Genomic DNA, 14,527 nt, shown 5'->3' on the forward strand with positions numbered 1-14,527 from the left:
TAGAGATTCTGAGAATTTCTCAGATCTTCTATGGGTACACTTGCTCAACATTTCTTGTTCCTTCTTGTGGCAGAATTCTTAAGCTTGTATGCCTTATTCTGATCCTGCACAACACCAGGCCAACTGCTAACAGCCTCCCTTTTGTTTCCCAAAGATGGCACTACAGCTCAAATTTGTGGTCTCTCATGGTGCACAGATTTGGGCCAGCAAGGCTTTCTGTATGTGCTCAGTCATTCATGCTGCTGTCATCAAGAATGTGAACAGGAAGCTTGCCACAAGTTGGTGGTGTGTGTAAGTCCCATGGAGTGCTGAGAGTGCCCCATGGCCAGTTGGAAGATCCCCAGGGGCTTATGGGTGGGCTTCTTGATGGAGTCCCTGGACACATTTAGTAGGATCCATGTTCCTTTAATCCTCTTTTGAGAGTCCTGTTCGCCACTCTCCAGCCTCTTCCCCCTCCCCACCCCCAAGTCATGCAGTTCACAATTCAGTGCTCTGGATGGGGCGAGACAGGAATGAGCCTCTTTGACAGTGTCCCACACACCCAGGGAAACTGGGTGCTCACGTATGCGCTCTTCCTTCCCCTATGGGAGAAATCATAGGCCAAGATCTTTTTTAGTCCTAAGCTGTGCTGCTTTGTGAGAACGTGATGTGAGTAGTCAAACAGTTCTTCTTGCCCTCCGCAGTGCATCTAGACTTGTATTATTTTTCTTTAGCATTGTGCTGGAACTTCTCTGCTTGAAACTTGAACTTCCACAAAGGCTGTTTCATCTGTGGGTGATTGTCTAAAACAGTGTTTTCGAGGGTCTCCTGGACTGTGGCTGAGAGGGGCTAGAGCTGCTTCATGGGCCCCTGCTTGGTCCAGAGCTGGAACTGAGGTCTGTGTGCCTATTACCTGATGCATGGCTGGACGAGACTCCTCCTGGGTCCTTGGTGTATGGTGCTGGATCCCAAAGCTCCCAAAAAGGCCCTTTGTCTGTGAATAGAGGCCAAATTGTTATTGGCAGGGGGATATGGACGAAGGATGTCTTACTCAGCCGTGCTGATGACATCACTCCTGGTAGTTCTATTTTTAATTTTTTAAATGAACTTCCATAGTGTTTTCCATAGTGGCTGCACCAATATCTATGATACATTTTGAATTATGTTTTATATATGCTGTGAGATTAGGGTCAAGGTTCATTTTTTTCCATACCAGTATCTCATTAATCTAGAACCATTAGAAGAAAAGAGTTTCTTTTCCTCCTTGGATTACTCTGGTGCCTTTGTCAAAAATCTAATGACTATATAAGTGTGCTTTATTTATGGGTTCTTATTCCATTCTATTAACCTATTTGTTGATCTTTTTTTTTAAACGTCTTTATTGGAGTATAATTGCTTTACAATGGTGTGTCACTTTCTGCTTTATAACAAAGCGAATCAGCTATACATATACATATATCCCCATATCTCCTCCCTCTTGCGTCTCCCTCCCACCCTCCCTGTCCCACCCCTCTAGGTGGTCACAAAGCACTGAGCTGATCTCCCTGTGCTATGCAGCTGCTTCCCACTAGTTATCTATTTTACATTTGGTAGTGTATATATGTCCATGCCACTCTCTCACTTCGTCCCAGCTTACCCTTCCCCCTCCCCGTGTCCTCAAGTCCATTCTCTAAGTCTGAGTCTTTATTCCTGTCCTGCCCCTAGGTTCTTCAGAACCATTTTTTTTTTAGATTTTATATATATGTGTTAGCATACAGTATTTATTTTCCTCTTTCTGACTTACTTCACTCTGTATGACAGTCTCTCCATCCATCCACTTCACTACAACTAACTCAATTTCGTTTCTTTTTATGGCTGAGTAATATTCCATTGTATACACGTGCCACATCTTCTTTATCCATTCATCTGTTGATGGACACTTAGGTTGCTTCCATGTCCTGGCTATTGCAAATAGAGCTGCAATGAACATTTTGGTACGTGACTCTTTTTGAATTATGGTTTTCTCAGGATATATGCCCAGTAGTGGGATTCCTGGGTCGTATGGTACTTATATTTTTAGTTTTATAAGGAACCTCCATACTGTTCTCCGTAGTGACTGTATCAATTTACATTGCCACCAACAGTGCAAGAGGGTTCCCTTTTCTCCACACCCTCTCCAGCATTTATTGTTTGTAGATTTTTTGATGAGGGCCATTCTGACCGGTGTGAGGTGATACCTCATTGTAGTTTTGATTTGCATTTCTCTAATGATTAGTGATGTTGAGCATCCTTTCATGTGTTTGTTGGCAATCTGTATATCTTCTTTGGGGAAATGGCTCTTTAGGTCTTCTGCCCATTTTTGGATTGGGTTGTTTGTTTTTTTGATATCGAGCTGCATGAGCTGCTTGTATATTTTGGAGATTAATCCTTTGTCAGTTGCTTCATTTGCAACTATTTTCTCCCATTCTGAGGGTTGTCTTTTCGTCTTGTTTATGGTTTCCTTGGCTGTATAAAAGCTTTTAAGTTTCATTAGGTCCCATTTGTTTATTTTTGTTTTTATTTCCATTTCTCTAGGAGGTGGGTCAAAAAGAACCTTGCTGTGATTTATGTCATAGAGTGTTCTGCCTATGTTTTCCTCTCAGAGTTTTATAGTGTCTGGCCTTACATTTAGGTCTTTAATCCATTTTGAGTTTATTTTTGTATATGGTTTTAGGAAGTGTTCTAATTTCATTCTTTTACATGTAGCTCTTCAGTTTTCCCAGCACCACTTATTGAAGAGGCTGTCTTTTCTCCATTGTATATTCTTGCCTCCTTTATCAAAGATAAGGTGACCATATGTGCGTGGGTTTATTTCTGGGCTTTCTATCCTGTTCCACTGATCTATACTTCTGTTTTTGTGCCAGTACCATACTGTCTTGATTACTGTAGCTTTGTAGTATAGTCTGAAGTCCGGGAGCCTGATTCCTCCAGCTCCGTTTTTCTTTCTCAAGACTGCTTTGGCTATTCGGGGTCTTTTGTGTTTCCATACAAATCGTGAAATTTTTTTGTTCTAGTTCTGTGAAAAATGCCACTGGTAGTTTGATAGGGACTGCACTGAATCTGTAGATTGCTTTGGGTAGTATAGTCATTTGCACAATGTTGATTCTTCCAATCCGAGAACATGGTATATCTCTCCATCTGTTTGTATTGTCTTTAATGTCTTTTCATCAGTGTCTTATAGTTTTCTGCATAGAGGTCTTTTGTCTCCTTAGGTAGGTTTATTCCTAGGTATTTTATTCTTTTTGTTGCAATGGTAAAGGGGAGTGTTTCCTTAATTTCGCTTTCAGATTTTTCATCATTAGTGTATAGGAATGAAAGAGATTTCTGTGTATTAATTTTGTATCCTGTGACTTTACCAAATTCATTGATTAGCTCTAGTAGTTTTCTGGTAGCATCTTTAGGATTCTTTATGTATAAGTGTCATGCTATCTGCAAACAGTGACAGTTTTACTTCTTCTTTTCCAATTTAGATTCCTTTTATTTCTTTTTCTTCTCTGATTGCTTTAGCTAAAAATTCCAAAACTACGTTGAATAATAGTGGTGACAGTGGGCAACCTTGTCTTGTTTCTGATCTTAGTGGAAATGGTTTCAGTTTCTTACCATTGACAATGATGTTGGCTGTGGGTTTGTCATATATGGCCTTTATTATGTTGAGGTAAGTTCCCTCTATGCCTACTTTCTGGAGGGTTTTTATCATAAATGGGTGTTGAATTTTGTCAGAAGGTTTTTCGGCATCTATTCAGATTATCATATGGTTTTTATCCTTCAATTTGTTAATATGGTGTATCACATTGATTGATTTGTGTATATTGAAGAATCCTTGCATTCCTGGGATAAACCCCACTTGATCATGGTGTATGATCCCTTTAATGTGCTGTTGGATTCTGTTTGCTAGTAGTTTGTTGAGGATTTTTGCATCTATATTCATCAGTGATATTGGCCTGTAATTTTCTTTCATTGTGACATCTTTGTCTGGTTTTGGTATCAGGGTGATGGTGGCCTCGTAGAGTGAGTTTGGGAGTGTTCCTCCCTCTGCTATATTTTGGAAGAGTTTGAGAAGGATAGGTGTGAGCTCTTCTCTAAATGTTTGATAGAATTCGCCTGTGAAGCCATCTGGTCCTGGGCTTTTGTTTGTTGGAAGATTTTTAATCACAGTCTCAACTTAAGTGCTTGTGATTGGTCTTTTTATATTTTCTATTTCTTCCTGGTTCAGTCTCCGAAGGTTGTGCTTTTCTAAGAATTTGTCCATTTCTTCCAGGTTGTCCATTTTATTGGCATAGAGTTGCTTGTAGTAGTCTCTTAGGATGCTTTGTATTTCTGTGGTGTCTGTTGTAACTTCTCCTTTTTCATTTCTAATTTTATTGATTTGAGTCCTCTCCCTCTTTTTCTTGATGAGTGTGGCTAATGGTTTATCAATTTTGTTTATCTTCTCAACGAACCAGCTTTTACTTTTATTGATCTTTGCTATTGTTTTCTTTGTTTCTGATTCATTTATTTCTGCTCTGATCTTTATGATTTCTTTCCTTCTACTAACTTTGGGTTTTGTTTGTTCTTCTTTTTCTAGTTCTTTTAGGTGTAAAGTTAGATTGTTTATTTGAGATGTTCATTGTTTCTTGAGGTAGGATTGTATTGCTCTAAACTTCCCTCTTAGAACTGCTTTTGCTGCGTCCCATAGGTTTTGGATCGTCGTGTTTTCATTGTCATTGGTCTCTAGGTAGTTTTTGATTTCCTCTTTGATTTCTTCTGTGATCTCTTGGTTATTTAGCAGTGTATTGTTTAGCCTCCATGTGTTTGTATTTTTTACAGATTTTTTCCTGTAATTGATATCTAGTCTCATAGTGTTGTGGTCAGAAAAGATACTTGATAGGATTTCAATTTTCTTAAATTTACCAGGGCTTGATTTGTGACCCAAGATATGATCTATCCTGGAGAATGTTCCATGAGCACTTGAGAAGAAAGTGTATTCTGTTGTTTTTGGATGGAATGTCCTATAAATATCAATTAAGTCCATCTTGTTTAATGTATCATTTAAAGCTTGTGTTGCTGTGTTTATTTTCATTTTGGATGATCTGCCCATTGGTGGAAGTGGGGTGTTAAAGTCCCCTACTGTGATTGTGTTATTGTTGGTTTCCCCTTTTATGGCTGTTAACGTTTGCCTTATATATTGAGGTGCTCCTATGTTGGGTGCATAAATATTTACAATTGTTATGTCTTCTTCTTGGATTGATCCCTTGGTCATTATGTAGTGTCCTTCTTTGTCTCTTGTAATAGTCTTTATTTTAAAGTCTGTTTTGTCTGATATGAGTATTGCTACTCCAGTTTTCTTTTGATTTCTATTTGCATGGAATATCTTTTTCCATCCCCTCACTTTCAGTCTGTATGTGTCCCTAGGTCTGAAGTGGGTCTCTTGTAGACAGCATATATACAGGTCTTGTTTTTGTATCCGTTCAGCCAGTCTGTGTCTTTTGGTTGGAGCATTTATTCCATTTACATTTAAGGTAATTATTGGTATGTGTGTTCCTATTACCATTTTCTTAATTGTTTTTGGTTAGTTACTGTAGGTCTTTTCCTTCTCTTGTGTTTCCTGCCTAGAGAAGTTCCTTTAGCATTTGTTGTAAAGCTGGTTTGGTGGTGCTGAATTCTCTTAGCTTTTGCTTGTCTGTAAAGGTTTTAATTTCTCCATCGAATCTGAATGAGATCCTTGCTGGGTAGAGTAATCTTGGTTGTAGGTTTTTTCCTTTCATCACTTTAAATACGTCCTGCCACACCCTTCTGGCTTGCAGAGTTTCTGCTGAAAGATCAGCTGTTAACCTTATGGGGATTCCCTTGTATGTTATTTGTTGTTTTTCCCCTGCTTTTATTATTTTTTCTATGTATTTAATTTTTGATAGTTTGATTATTATGTGTCTTGGCGTGTTTCTCCTTGGGTTTATCCTGTATGGGAGTCTCTGTGTTTCCTGGACTTGATTGACTATTTCCTTTCCCATCTTAGGGAAGTTTTCAACTATAATCTCTTCAAATATTTTCTCAGTCCCTTTCTTTTTCTCTTCGTCTTCTGGGACACCTGTAATTCGAATGTTGGTGTGTTTAATGTTGTCCCAGAGGTCTCTGAGACTGTCCTCAATTCTTTTCGTTCTTTTTTCTTTATTCTGCTCTGCGGTAGTTATTTCCACTCTTTTATCTTCTAGGTCACTTCTCTGTTCTTCTGCCTCAGTTATTCTGCTGTTGATTCCTTCTAGAGAATTTTTTATTTCATTTATTGTGTTGGTCATCATTGTTTGTTTGCTCTTTAGTTCTTCTGGGTCCTTGTTAAACGTTTCTTGTATTTTCTCCATTCTATTTCCAAGATTTTGGATCATCTTTACTCTCATTACTCTGAATTCTTTTTCAGGTAGACTGCCTATTTCCTCTTCATTCGTTTGGTCTGCTGGGTTTTTACCTTGCTCCTTCATCTGCTGTGTGTTTCTCTGTCTTCTCATTTTGATTAACTTACTGTGTTTGGGGTCTCCTTTTTGCAGGCTGTAGGCTTGTAGTTCCTGTTGTTTTTGGTGTCTGCCCCCTGTAGCTAAGGTTGGTTCAGTGGGTTGTGTAGGCTTCCTGGTGGAGGGGACTAGTGCCTGTGTTCTGGTGGATGAGGCTGGAGCTTGTCTTTCTGGTGGGCAGGACCGCATTGGTGGTGTGTTTTGGGGCGTCTGTGACCTTATTATGATTTTGGGCAGCCACTCTGCTAATGGGTGGGTTTGTGTTCCTGTCTTGCTAGTTGTTTGGCATAGGGTGTCCAACACTGCAGCTTGCTGGTCGTTGAGTGGAGCTGGGTCTTAGCGTTGAGATGGAGATCTCTGGGAGAGCTTTTGCTGTTTGATATTACGTGGAGCCAGGAGGTCTCTGGTGGACCAGTGTCCTGAGCTCAGCTCTCCGACCTCAGAGGCACAGGCCTGACACTCGGCCGGAGCACCAGGACCCTGTCAGCCACACAGCCTTTGCTTTCTTCTGCCAGTTTTCCCCAGGATTCTGTAGGCTCTGGATCAAGTGGGATGTCCCAGCTGGTCTTATCCTGGCCACCAGAAGCTCATGAAGAGGAGGAAAAATAGTTTGCCCTCTTCTTTTTTTAGTGAGTGCTTGGCCGAGAACCGTTTTTTTTCTAGGGCACCTTGTAAATGGAAAAGCTTATCTGGGTTAAAAGTTCTTGCTTTGGCTGCTGTAATTCACGGTTATCTTGCGTAAGGTTAACCCGCTTGTTCGGTCTTAAAACAAAATTTATTCACCTGACGCCTCACGCTGGGCCCAGTTCAGCTTCAGTCTGACCCCTATTTGTTGATCTTTATATTGGTACTACACGGTCTTGATTTCTGTAAGTCTTGAAATCAGGTAGTACAAATTTTTCAAGATTCTCTGTCTAATTGGTTAGGTTTTAGAAAACACTCCTCTCAGTGGTTCTGAGTGTGTAAGTATTATGTGTCTTTTGTTAAATTTGTTCCCATTGTTTTGGTGACACTATTGCAAATTGAACTGTTTCTTAAAATTTCATTTTCTAATTGAGTTTATGAAGGCCACAGAATATAAGGTCATACAGAAAGCAATTATATCCCTATATACAAGCAATGAACAACTGATCACAGAAATTTGAAAAAGAATACCATTCATAATAGCTCACCCCCTCCCCCAAATGAAATACTTAAGTATAAATTCATCATAAAACACAGGATCTGTATACTGAAAACTACAAAATGGTGCTAAAAGAAATCCAAGAAGACCTAAATAAAGGGAGAGACATATGCTGTTTGTGGATTGAAAGACTCAACGTAGTAGTGATACTATTTTTCTCCAAAGTGATCTATAGATTCATTGCGACCTATCAAAATCCCAGCAGGATGTTTTGTAGATATAGACCAGCCTATCCTGTAATTTATATGTAAGGGCCAAGGAACTAGATAACTAAAACAAATTTGCAAAAGAAGAACAAAGGTAGAGGAATCACTTTTAGTATCAAGCTTCAGTAATCAAGATAGTGTGGGATCGATGACAGATCAGTGGAGAGGGATCGGGAGTCCTGAAGTAGACCACATGAATATAGGCATTTGATCTTTGACAAAGGTACAAAATCAATTCATTGAGGAAAGCATGTTCTTTTCAAGAAATTGTTTTGTAACAGTTGGTCATCCATCTGTAAAAAAATGAACCTTTGATCGAACACCTCACTCCTGATACAAAGATTAACTTGAAGTGGATCATAGATGCAAATGTAAAACATAAAGGTATAAAACCTGTAGAAGAAAACATAGGAAAAAGTTATTGTGACCTGGGGTTAGAAATGATGCCAAAAGCACAATCTATGACAAAAAAAATCAATAAATTGGACTTCATCAAAATTAAAACTTTTACTCTGCCAAAAACACTGTCAAGAGAATTAAGAGACAAGCTACAGACTAGGAGAAAATATTTGCAACCCACGTATTTGACAAAGGACTAGTGTCCAGATTATATAAAGAACACAAAACTCAGTAATAAGAACTCTCAAAGCTCAACCAACTCAATTTAAAAATGGGCAAAGGACGTGAACAGACACTTCACCAAAGAGGATATAAGGATGGCAAGTAAACATGTGAGAAGATATTCAGCATTGTTAGCCATTAGGCAAATGCAAATTGAAACCATGATCACAGACCAATATACACAGTGATAGAATTGCTAAAACAGAAAATCGTGACAGCATCAAGTGCTGGCAACTGGAACCCCCGTGAATTGGTGGTGAGAATGCTGAATGATACCCCACTCTGAGTAACTGTTTGGCATTTTCTTATGAAGTTATATATACATTTAACCTTGTGACCCAGCAGTTCCACTCCACCTTAGTGAAATGAAAAATTTATGTTCACTCAAAAACCTGTACACAAATGTTCATAGCAGTTTTATATCATAGTGGAAACGTGGAAAAAACTCAAATGTCCTTCCAAGGGTGAATGGATAAACGGAGTACGATGAAATAGTACTCATCAGGCAAAAGGAATGATACACGCAGCAATTGGAATGAAACTCAAAGGTGTTATGCTGCGTGAGACAAGCCAGTGTCAAAAGGTTATGTACTGCATGATTCCTTTTATTTGACATTCTTGAAAAGGCAAAACTATAGTGCTGGAAAACAGACCACTGGTTGCCAAGGGTTATGCATGAGGTGAAGGTTTGTATATCAATGAGTAGTACCAGGGAGCTTCTTGGTTGTTGGAACTGTACTGTACCCTCTTTGTGGTGGTAGTTTCACAAGTCTATATGTGTTAACATTTGTAGAACTGTACAATAAAAGAAAAAAAGTCAATTTTACCATATGATAATAAAAAATAAAATTTTGTAAAATGTCACACTTCGTTCTGTTTTATGGATCTTTGTATGTGATCTCGTTTTTGTTTTGCATTTTGCTTTTGCCTCCCCCTGCCCCCACCTTTGCTTTGGCGTAGGTCACGGTTATCCATTGGCCTCTATATTTGGTAGGCCCTTTTAATTGGGAAGCCCATATTTCTCAGTTCCTGGAGTTTTCTTGATTTTTATTGACCTCCCTCCCCCCATTTTCTCTGTTCTCCCTTCCTGATATTTTTCAGACACTGGACTTCTTAGTTTGGTTTTCTAATTTTTCTTTTCTAGTTTCTTTCTTTCCTCTTCTTTCTTTTTCTTCTTTCTTTTGTCTATATGTGGAGACATACTTATTTTTAAACTCTAAATCTCCTGTGTTTAATAACCAAGAGTTCATTTTTTTTGTTGTTCTCTGATTCTTTTCAATGGCATCCTATTCTTGTTTCATTGTTGTAATATCTTCTCTTAATGGTAGTTTTTCTTCTTTCTCAATACTTGCTTTTTTTGTTGTTGTATATACTTCTAATTAGATACTTTCCTTCAGTAGCTGATGGTCCTTCTCTGCTTATATTTAGGAGGAGGATGAGAATGCATATTGCAAGTTCATAGCCTGTTGTGGGGCTTGTCAACTTTGAGCTTCATTCTCCCCCAGTTTGGCTGAGCTGTAGAGTTGGGGAACCCCCAAAGACAGTGTCATTTGCTGTTTCCTCTTGGTCTGGTTGGAGTCCTCAGGGAGGAGACTCTTGTGGTCTCCTGCATGGAGGGAAGACCTGGTTCAGTGGAGGAGAGGGCTCTGGTTCTCAGCATTCAGGGCATTCATTTAATCTCCCTATTTCCAGTCCAATTTCTAGTCCTTAATTGTATCTCTGTATTGCTAATCCAGAGGCCATCTGTTTTACCTTTCAAAGGAATAAATCCTCAGTGTTCTACCATAGTGGCAGGAAGGATTCGGGGATCTAATTACTTCTGAAGCAGACTTTCAGGCAAAACTTATTTAAGCCAATCGTCCTCCCCTCTTTCACTCCCACTTTCATAGGTATCTGGTGCTGCCAATTTGAGTCTTTCAGGGATTCTTCTTTGTAAAATCAGATTGGTTCTTGTTTTATCCCCATGCTTGGCTTGCAGTTCACTTTTCTTTACTTGATCTGTAGAAGTGAAAAAGTTCTAGGTCTAGTGAACAGAAGTCTGAAGAATCATCAAGCAGAGCTCTAGTCATGGCTTCTCAGTCAGTTCCCAGACTAAGTCAGTTTACAGATACAGAACCCTTGAATAAAGGGGCCTCTGAATCACCGTTAGGAAGGACCCTACTCTGCAGCCAAAAGTTTATATTGTTAATCTTTCTCCCAGCCTTTCCCAAAGTGTGTGACTGTGCACTGGGGAAAAGGGACTCATCAGATTTAGGGGGGATTACTGGACACAGGCTCTGAAGTGATACTTATTCCAGGAGACTCAAAACATCACTGTGATCCACCAGTTAGAGTAGGAGCTTATGGAGGTCAGGTGATCAGTGGAGTTGTAGCTCAGGTCCATGTCACAGTGGGTTCAGTTTATCCCCGAATCCACCCTGTGGTTATTTTCTCCGGTTCCATGATGCGTAATTGGAAGAGACATATTCAGCAGCTAGGAGAATCCCCACATTTATTTTTCTTGGATTTGCTAATTCATTCAGCATTCATCAGTTTGCCTTCCAGCTTACCAATTTTATTGCTATCACCTCTTCCCTTTTGTCTTCCCTGTCCTTGTGTGTCTATGACCATGTGCACCACCCCCCCCCCCCCAGTTAAAAAAATTGTTTTAGTAGAGTTGCAGTAGGGAATGAGTTTGGTACATATGTTCAGTTCTGTCTTTACCTGCAGCCTCCATCTATTGGGTTGGCCAAAAAGTTCGGGTTTTTCTGAAAGATGCTATGGAAAAATAGAACGAACTTTTTGGCCAACCCAATATATTATTTTGCTGGGTGATGTTACATAATCTTATGGCTTTGAAGGCCATCCAATCTCATAAATTTATGCCTCAAGCCCTACTTCTCTTTCTTCTAAGCTCTACACATGTATTTACAACTGCTTATTCAACTTTTCTCCTAATATATCTGATACACATCTCAGATGCTTCATTCCCAACCCTCTCCTTGAAATGCCCATTTCTCATCCAATCTTCTTGTTCTCAATTAATACCACACTACCAGCCGCCCACTTGCTCAATCCCAAATCCCTTTCCTTCTTTCCTATATCACCTTCATCAACATCTCCTATTAGTTCTAGATTTAAATTATGTCCAGAATCCATCTCCTTCTCTCTATCTTTATGGCTGCTACCTCATCTAAGCCATTTTCATTTCTCACCTGGTTCCATGCAGTAACCTCCCAACTGCTCCCTGCTTCCACTCTTGTCCTGCTACAATCCATTGTCTACGCAGTAGCCAGAGTGAAAATTCTGAATTCTAAGTTAGGCCAAATGCCTTTCCTGATTCAAAGTCCTCGTTGCCGTACACTTTGAATGGCATCCACACTCCTTATTCTGTCCACAAGGTGCCTGCCTAACTCTTTGACTTTAGCTCCTGCCAAGGTCTTCATTGTCCCCTCTGCTCTGGTCACACAGGCCTTTTGGTTCATCAAACACACCAAGCTTGTTCCCTCCTTTGGGGCCTTAGCGGTTGCCGTTTTATCTCCCTGAATATCCTTCGCCTGTATTTTCATGTGGCTCACCTCTCACTTCATTCAAGTCTCTGCTCAGTAGCGTCTGCTTTGAGAAGCCTTCCCGGGCCACCCTCTCCACCTTTCTCCCAGATCCCCCATTACTCTCTATTACATCATCTTATTTATTTCCTTCTGAAAGTATCTTGGTTGTTTTTTTTTTTTTCTTCTGACTTTCCTGTCTTTCTCTAGCCATTTGAGTATGAGCCCTGTGAGGGCATTGGTTTGATCTGTCTTGTTCCTTGGTGGTATCATCACACCCAGAGCAGAACTGGGCCCATAGTAGATAGATACTCAAAGACTGTTGTATGGTAGGTAGGAGGGTGGGTGAATAAACGTTGGTTGAGTTCCACGCTACTATTAGCATGTTGTTTCTTCTGGGATGTCTCAGAATTGAGCCTTTATACAGAATTCTTTCCCACCTTGACTGATTCAACTTCAGAATGCCTTTACGTATCCCCATCTCTCCCTGCCAGTAGGTCTGTTTTAGGGCTCAAAGTTTGAATTCCCAAATAGCAGATTGTAGATCCTGTTTTCTACCTTTAGCCGAGAAGTCACACCTTCAGCCATATTTTGTGCAGGAGCCTGGATGACACTTTGGTGGAAGGACGACCAGTGCCCTTTCTCATCCCTCAGTCCTGATCCAGTATGGCGCTGGAGTGGAAAGAAGAGATTGCAACTAGAGATGTAGTCCTGATGGCTCGCCTCTCAGTATTAGGAGTCTGCTTTTGCTTTTCTGCTCCCTTCCAATCCGTTTTTTTATTTTTAACATCATTCTGTGCCAGCCACTGTTAAAACTGAGGGTGAGATTTAGGCGTGGGGGGTGGGGAGGGTTGGTCAATCAGTTTCATTTCATCATCTTAAGAAAGGAGTCGAGAGACTGCAAATTGTGAAGCCTCCTGTGTCCGGTCACCAGCTTTAAATGTGACGCCTCCCAGTCCACTTGTCCTTGAGTCATATGGCACCTAAATGCTTGTGGGTCCAGTCATAAGTTTCTTTTCAGTATCTGATGAAGTAGGGATGAACCCAGGAAATGACCCCTCTCTTCTCTTTGTTTTGTACAACTCAGGAGGTTCATCAAGAACGGATTGCATTGGAAAACCAACTGGAACAACTTCGTCCAGTCACTGTGTTGTGACCCCCAAGATTCAAGTAACAGTGGGTGACCTTTCCTGCCAAGATCTTTCCTTTGAATGTTTCAACACAACTACTTGTCATAGATGTCTGAGACTGTGTCAAAAGCTCTTAGCGGCGGAATATAATCCATATCACCTTTTCTCTTGTGCTTCACGTGTACGTTTTACTGTGGTGGAAAAAATACAACTGATTATCACACTTGAAATTGTAACTATCAGTGGAATTTACCTCCCATTCTTAAGTACTTCCTCAAGGTGTTAGATGTTGCTCCTTACCCAAAACCAATCTTCTAGCAAATAAAAACAATTTAGAGCATTACTTATTTAAAGAATTTATGACTTGTACAAAACCTTGTAATCCAGTACCTTCAGGTTTTATTTTCGTATGTATATCACATACAGTAGATTGGTTTCCTGAATAATTATGATTCCAACTGGATAGTCTTTGGCATGATGATAATAAAAACAAAAAGTAGAAGAAAACAAAAGCATTAGCTTTAGACTGGCGCTGTGCCCTCCACCACTATATGCCAAAAATTGCTTCTCTAGTGCCATCTTGATATTATATCTAGCTATAAATAATACATGACTATTGTTTTCTATTGAATGGCAAAGACTTATTTAGTCTTTACACCTCTGTAAAGTAGTAGTTTTGTCCATGATCTATTTAACTTGGCCCAGCTAAGCCGTCAACCCAGACAACTCAGCCCTTTCATGTAGATTTTTGGGCAAGAGCAATCTGCCTGAACTGCCTTGTCCGATCAAATTAAATAAATAGTTGCCAGATCTCTACTTTTATCCTGCATGGGTTAACATATCTGTAAATGCATGAATTTGGAAACCACCCATCAAATGTGAACGGCTGACGAGACTGTTTGGACTGATAAGTATTTGTTGTTTGAACGCAGGTATTCAAACTAGGGAAGAAGGGGCAATGGTTGTTACCAGTAATCCAGCAATCTCTGGTAGTTATTTTTGTCTTTGTTATTTTAACCCGGATCGTGAGTGTATTGGGTATGAAGAAATAATGAAAGAAAGCCGATCCTCACACTGGATATATGACTATTTTGTTCTCTGTGAAGTGTACCCTTGGGAAGGGATTGGTTTATGTGCAGTTCAGAGGCGCCCAACCGACTCCAGTGTAAGTGATGTAAAACAGTAAGCTCAAATTGCAGAAGCCAGTACTCTATAGAAATTTACATAGCCTCTGCTTCTCCTGTAAGCTCAAGTTGAAAGTGGGAATTGATCGACCCTCCCAGGTATCCGGCCTCGCCAGCTTTAACATCACTTCAGGAGACGGATGGCAAGACATGCGGTCTCTTGTGCATTTTGCTAATTTACTGATTCTTAGGATAGC

General features: G+C 40.0%; 1 protein-coding gene across 7 annotated transcripts in view; it reads left to right on the plus strand.

Moving 5' to 3' along the window:
• The window catches only part of REPS2 (RALBP1 associated Eps domain containing 2), a 222,132-nt gene extending 207,907 nt beyond the window's left edge, over positions 1-14,225 (plus strand). For all 7 annotated transcript variants that reach the window (XM_059910736.1, XM_059910741.1, XM_059910738.1 and 4 more), the window contains one exon: positions 13,104-14,225. In XM_059910736.1, the coding sequence (XP_059766719.1) occupies positions 13,104-13,172 (69 nt within the window). In that variant the 3' untranslated portion in view covers positions 13,173-14,225. The remainder of the gene's footprint in view (positions 1-13,103) is intronic.
• The last annotated feature ends 302 nt before the right edge of the window (positions 14,226-14,527 follow it).

The sequence above is a fragment of the Balaenoptera ricei genome, chromosome X (genome assembly GCF_028023285.1).
Source record: "Balaenoptera ricei isolate mBalRic1 chromosome X, mBalRic1.hap2, whole genome shotgun sequence".
In the NCBI taxonomy this organism is placed as follows: Eukaryota; Metazoa; Chordata; class Mammalia; order Artiodactyla; family Balaenopteridae; genus Balaenoptera; species Balaenoptera ricei.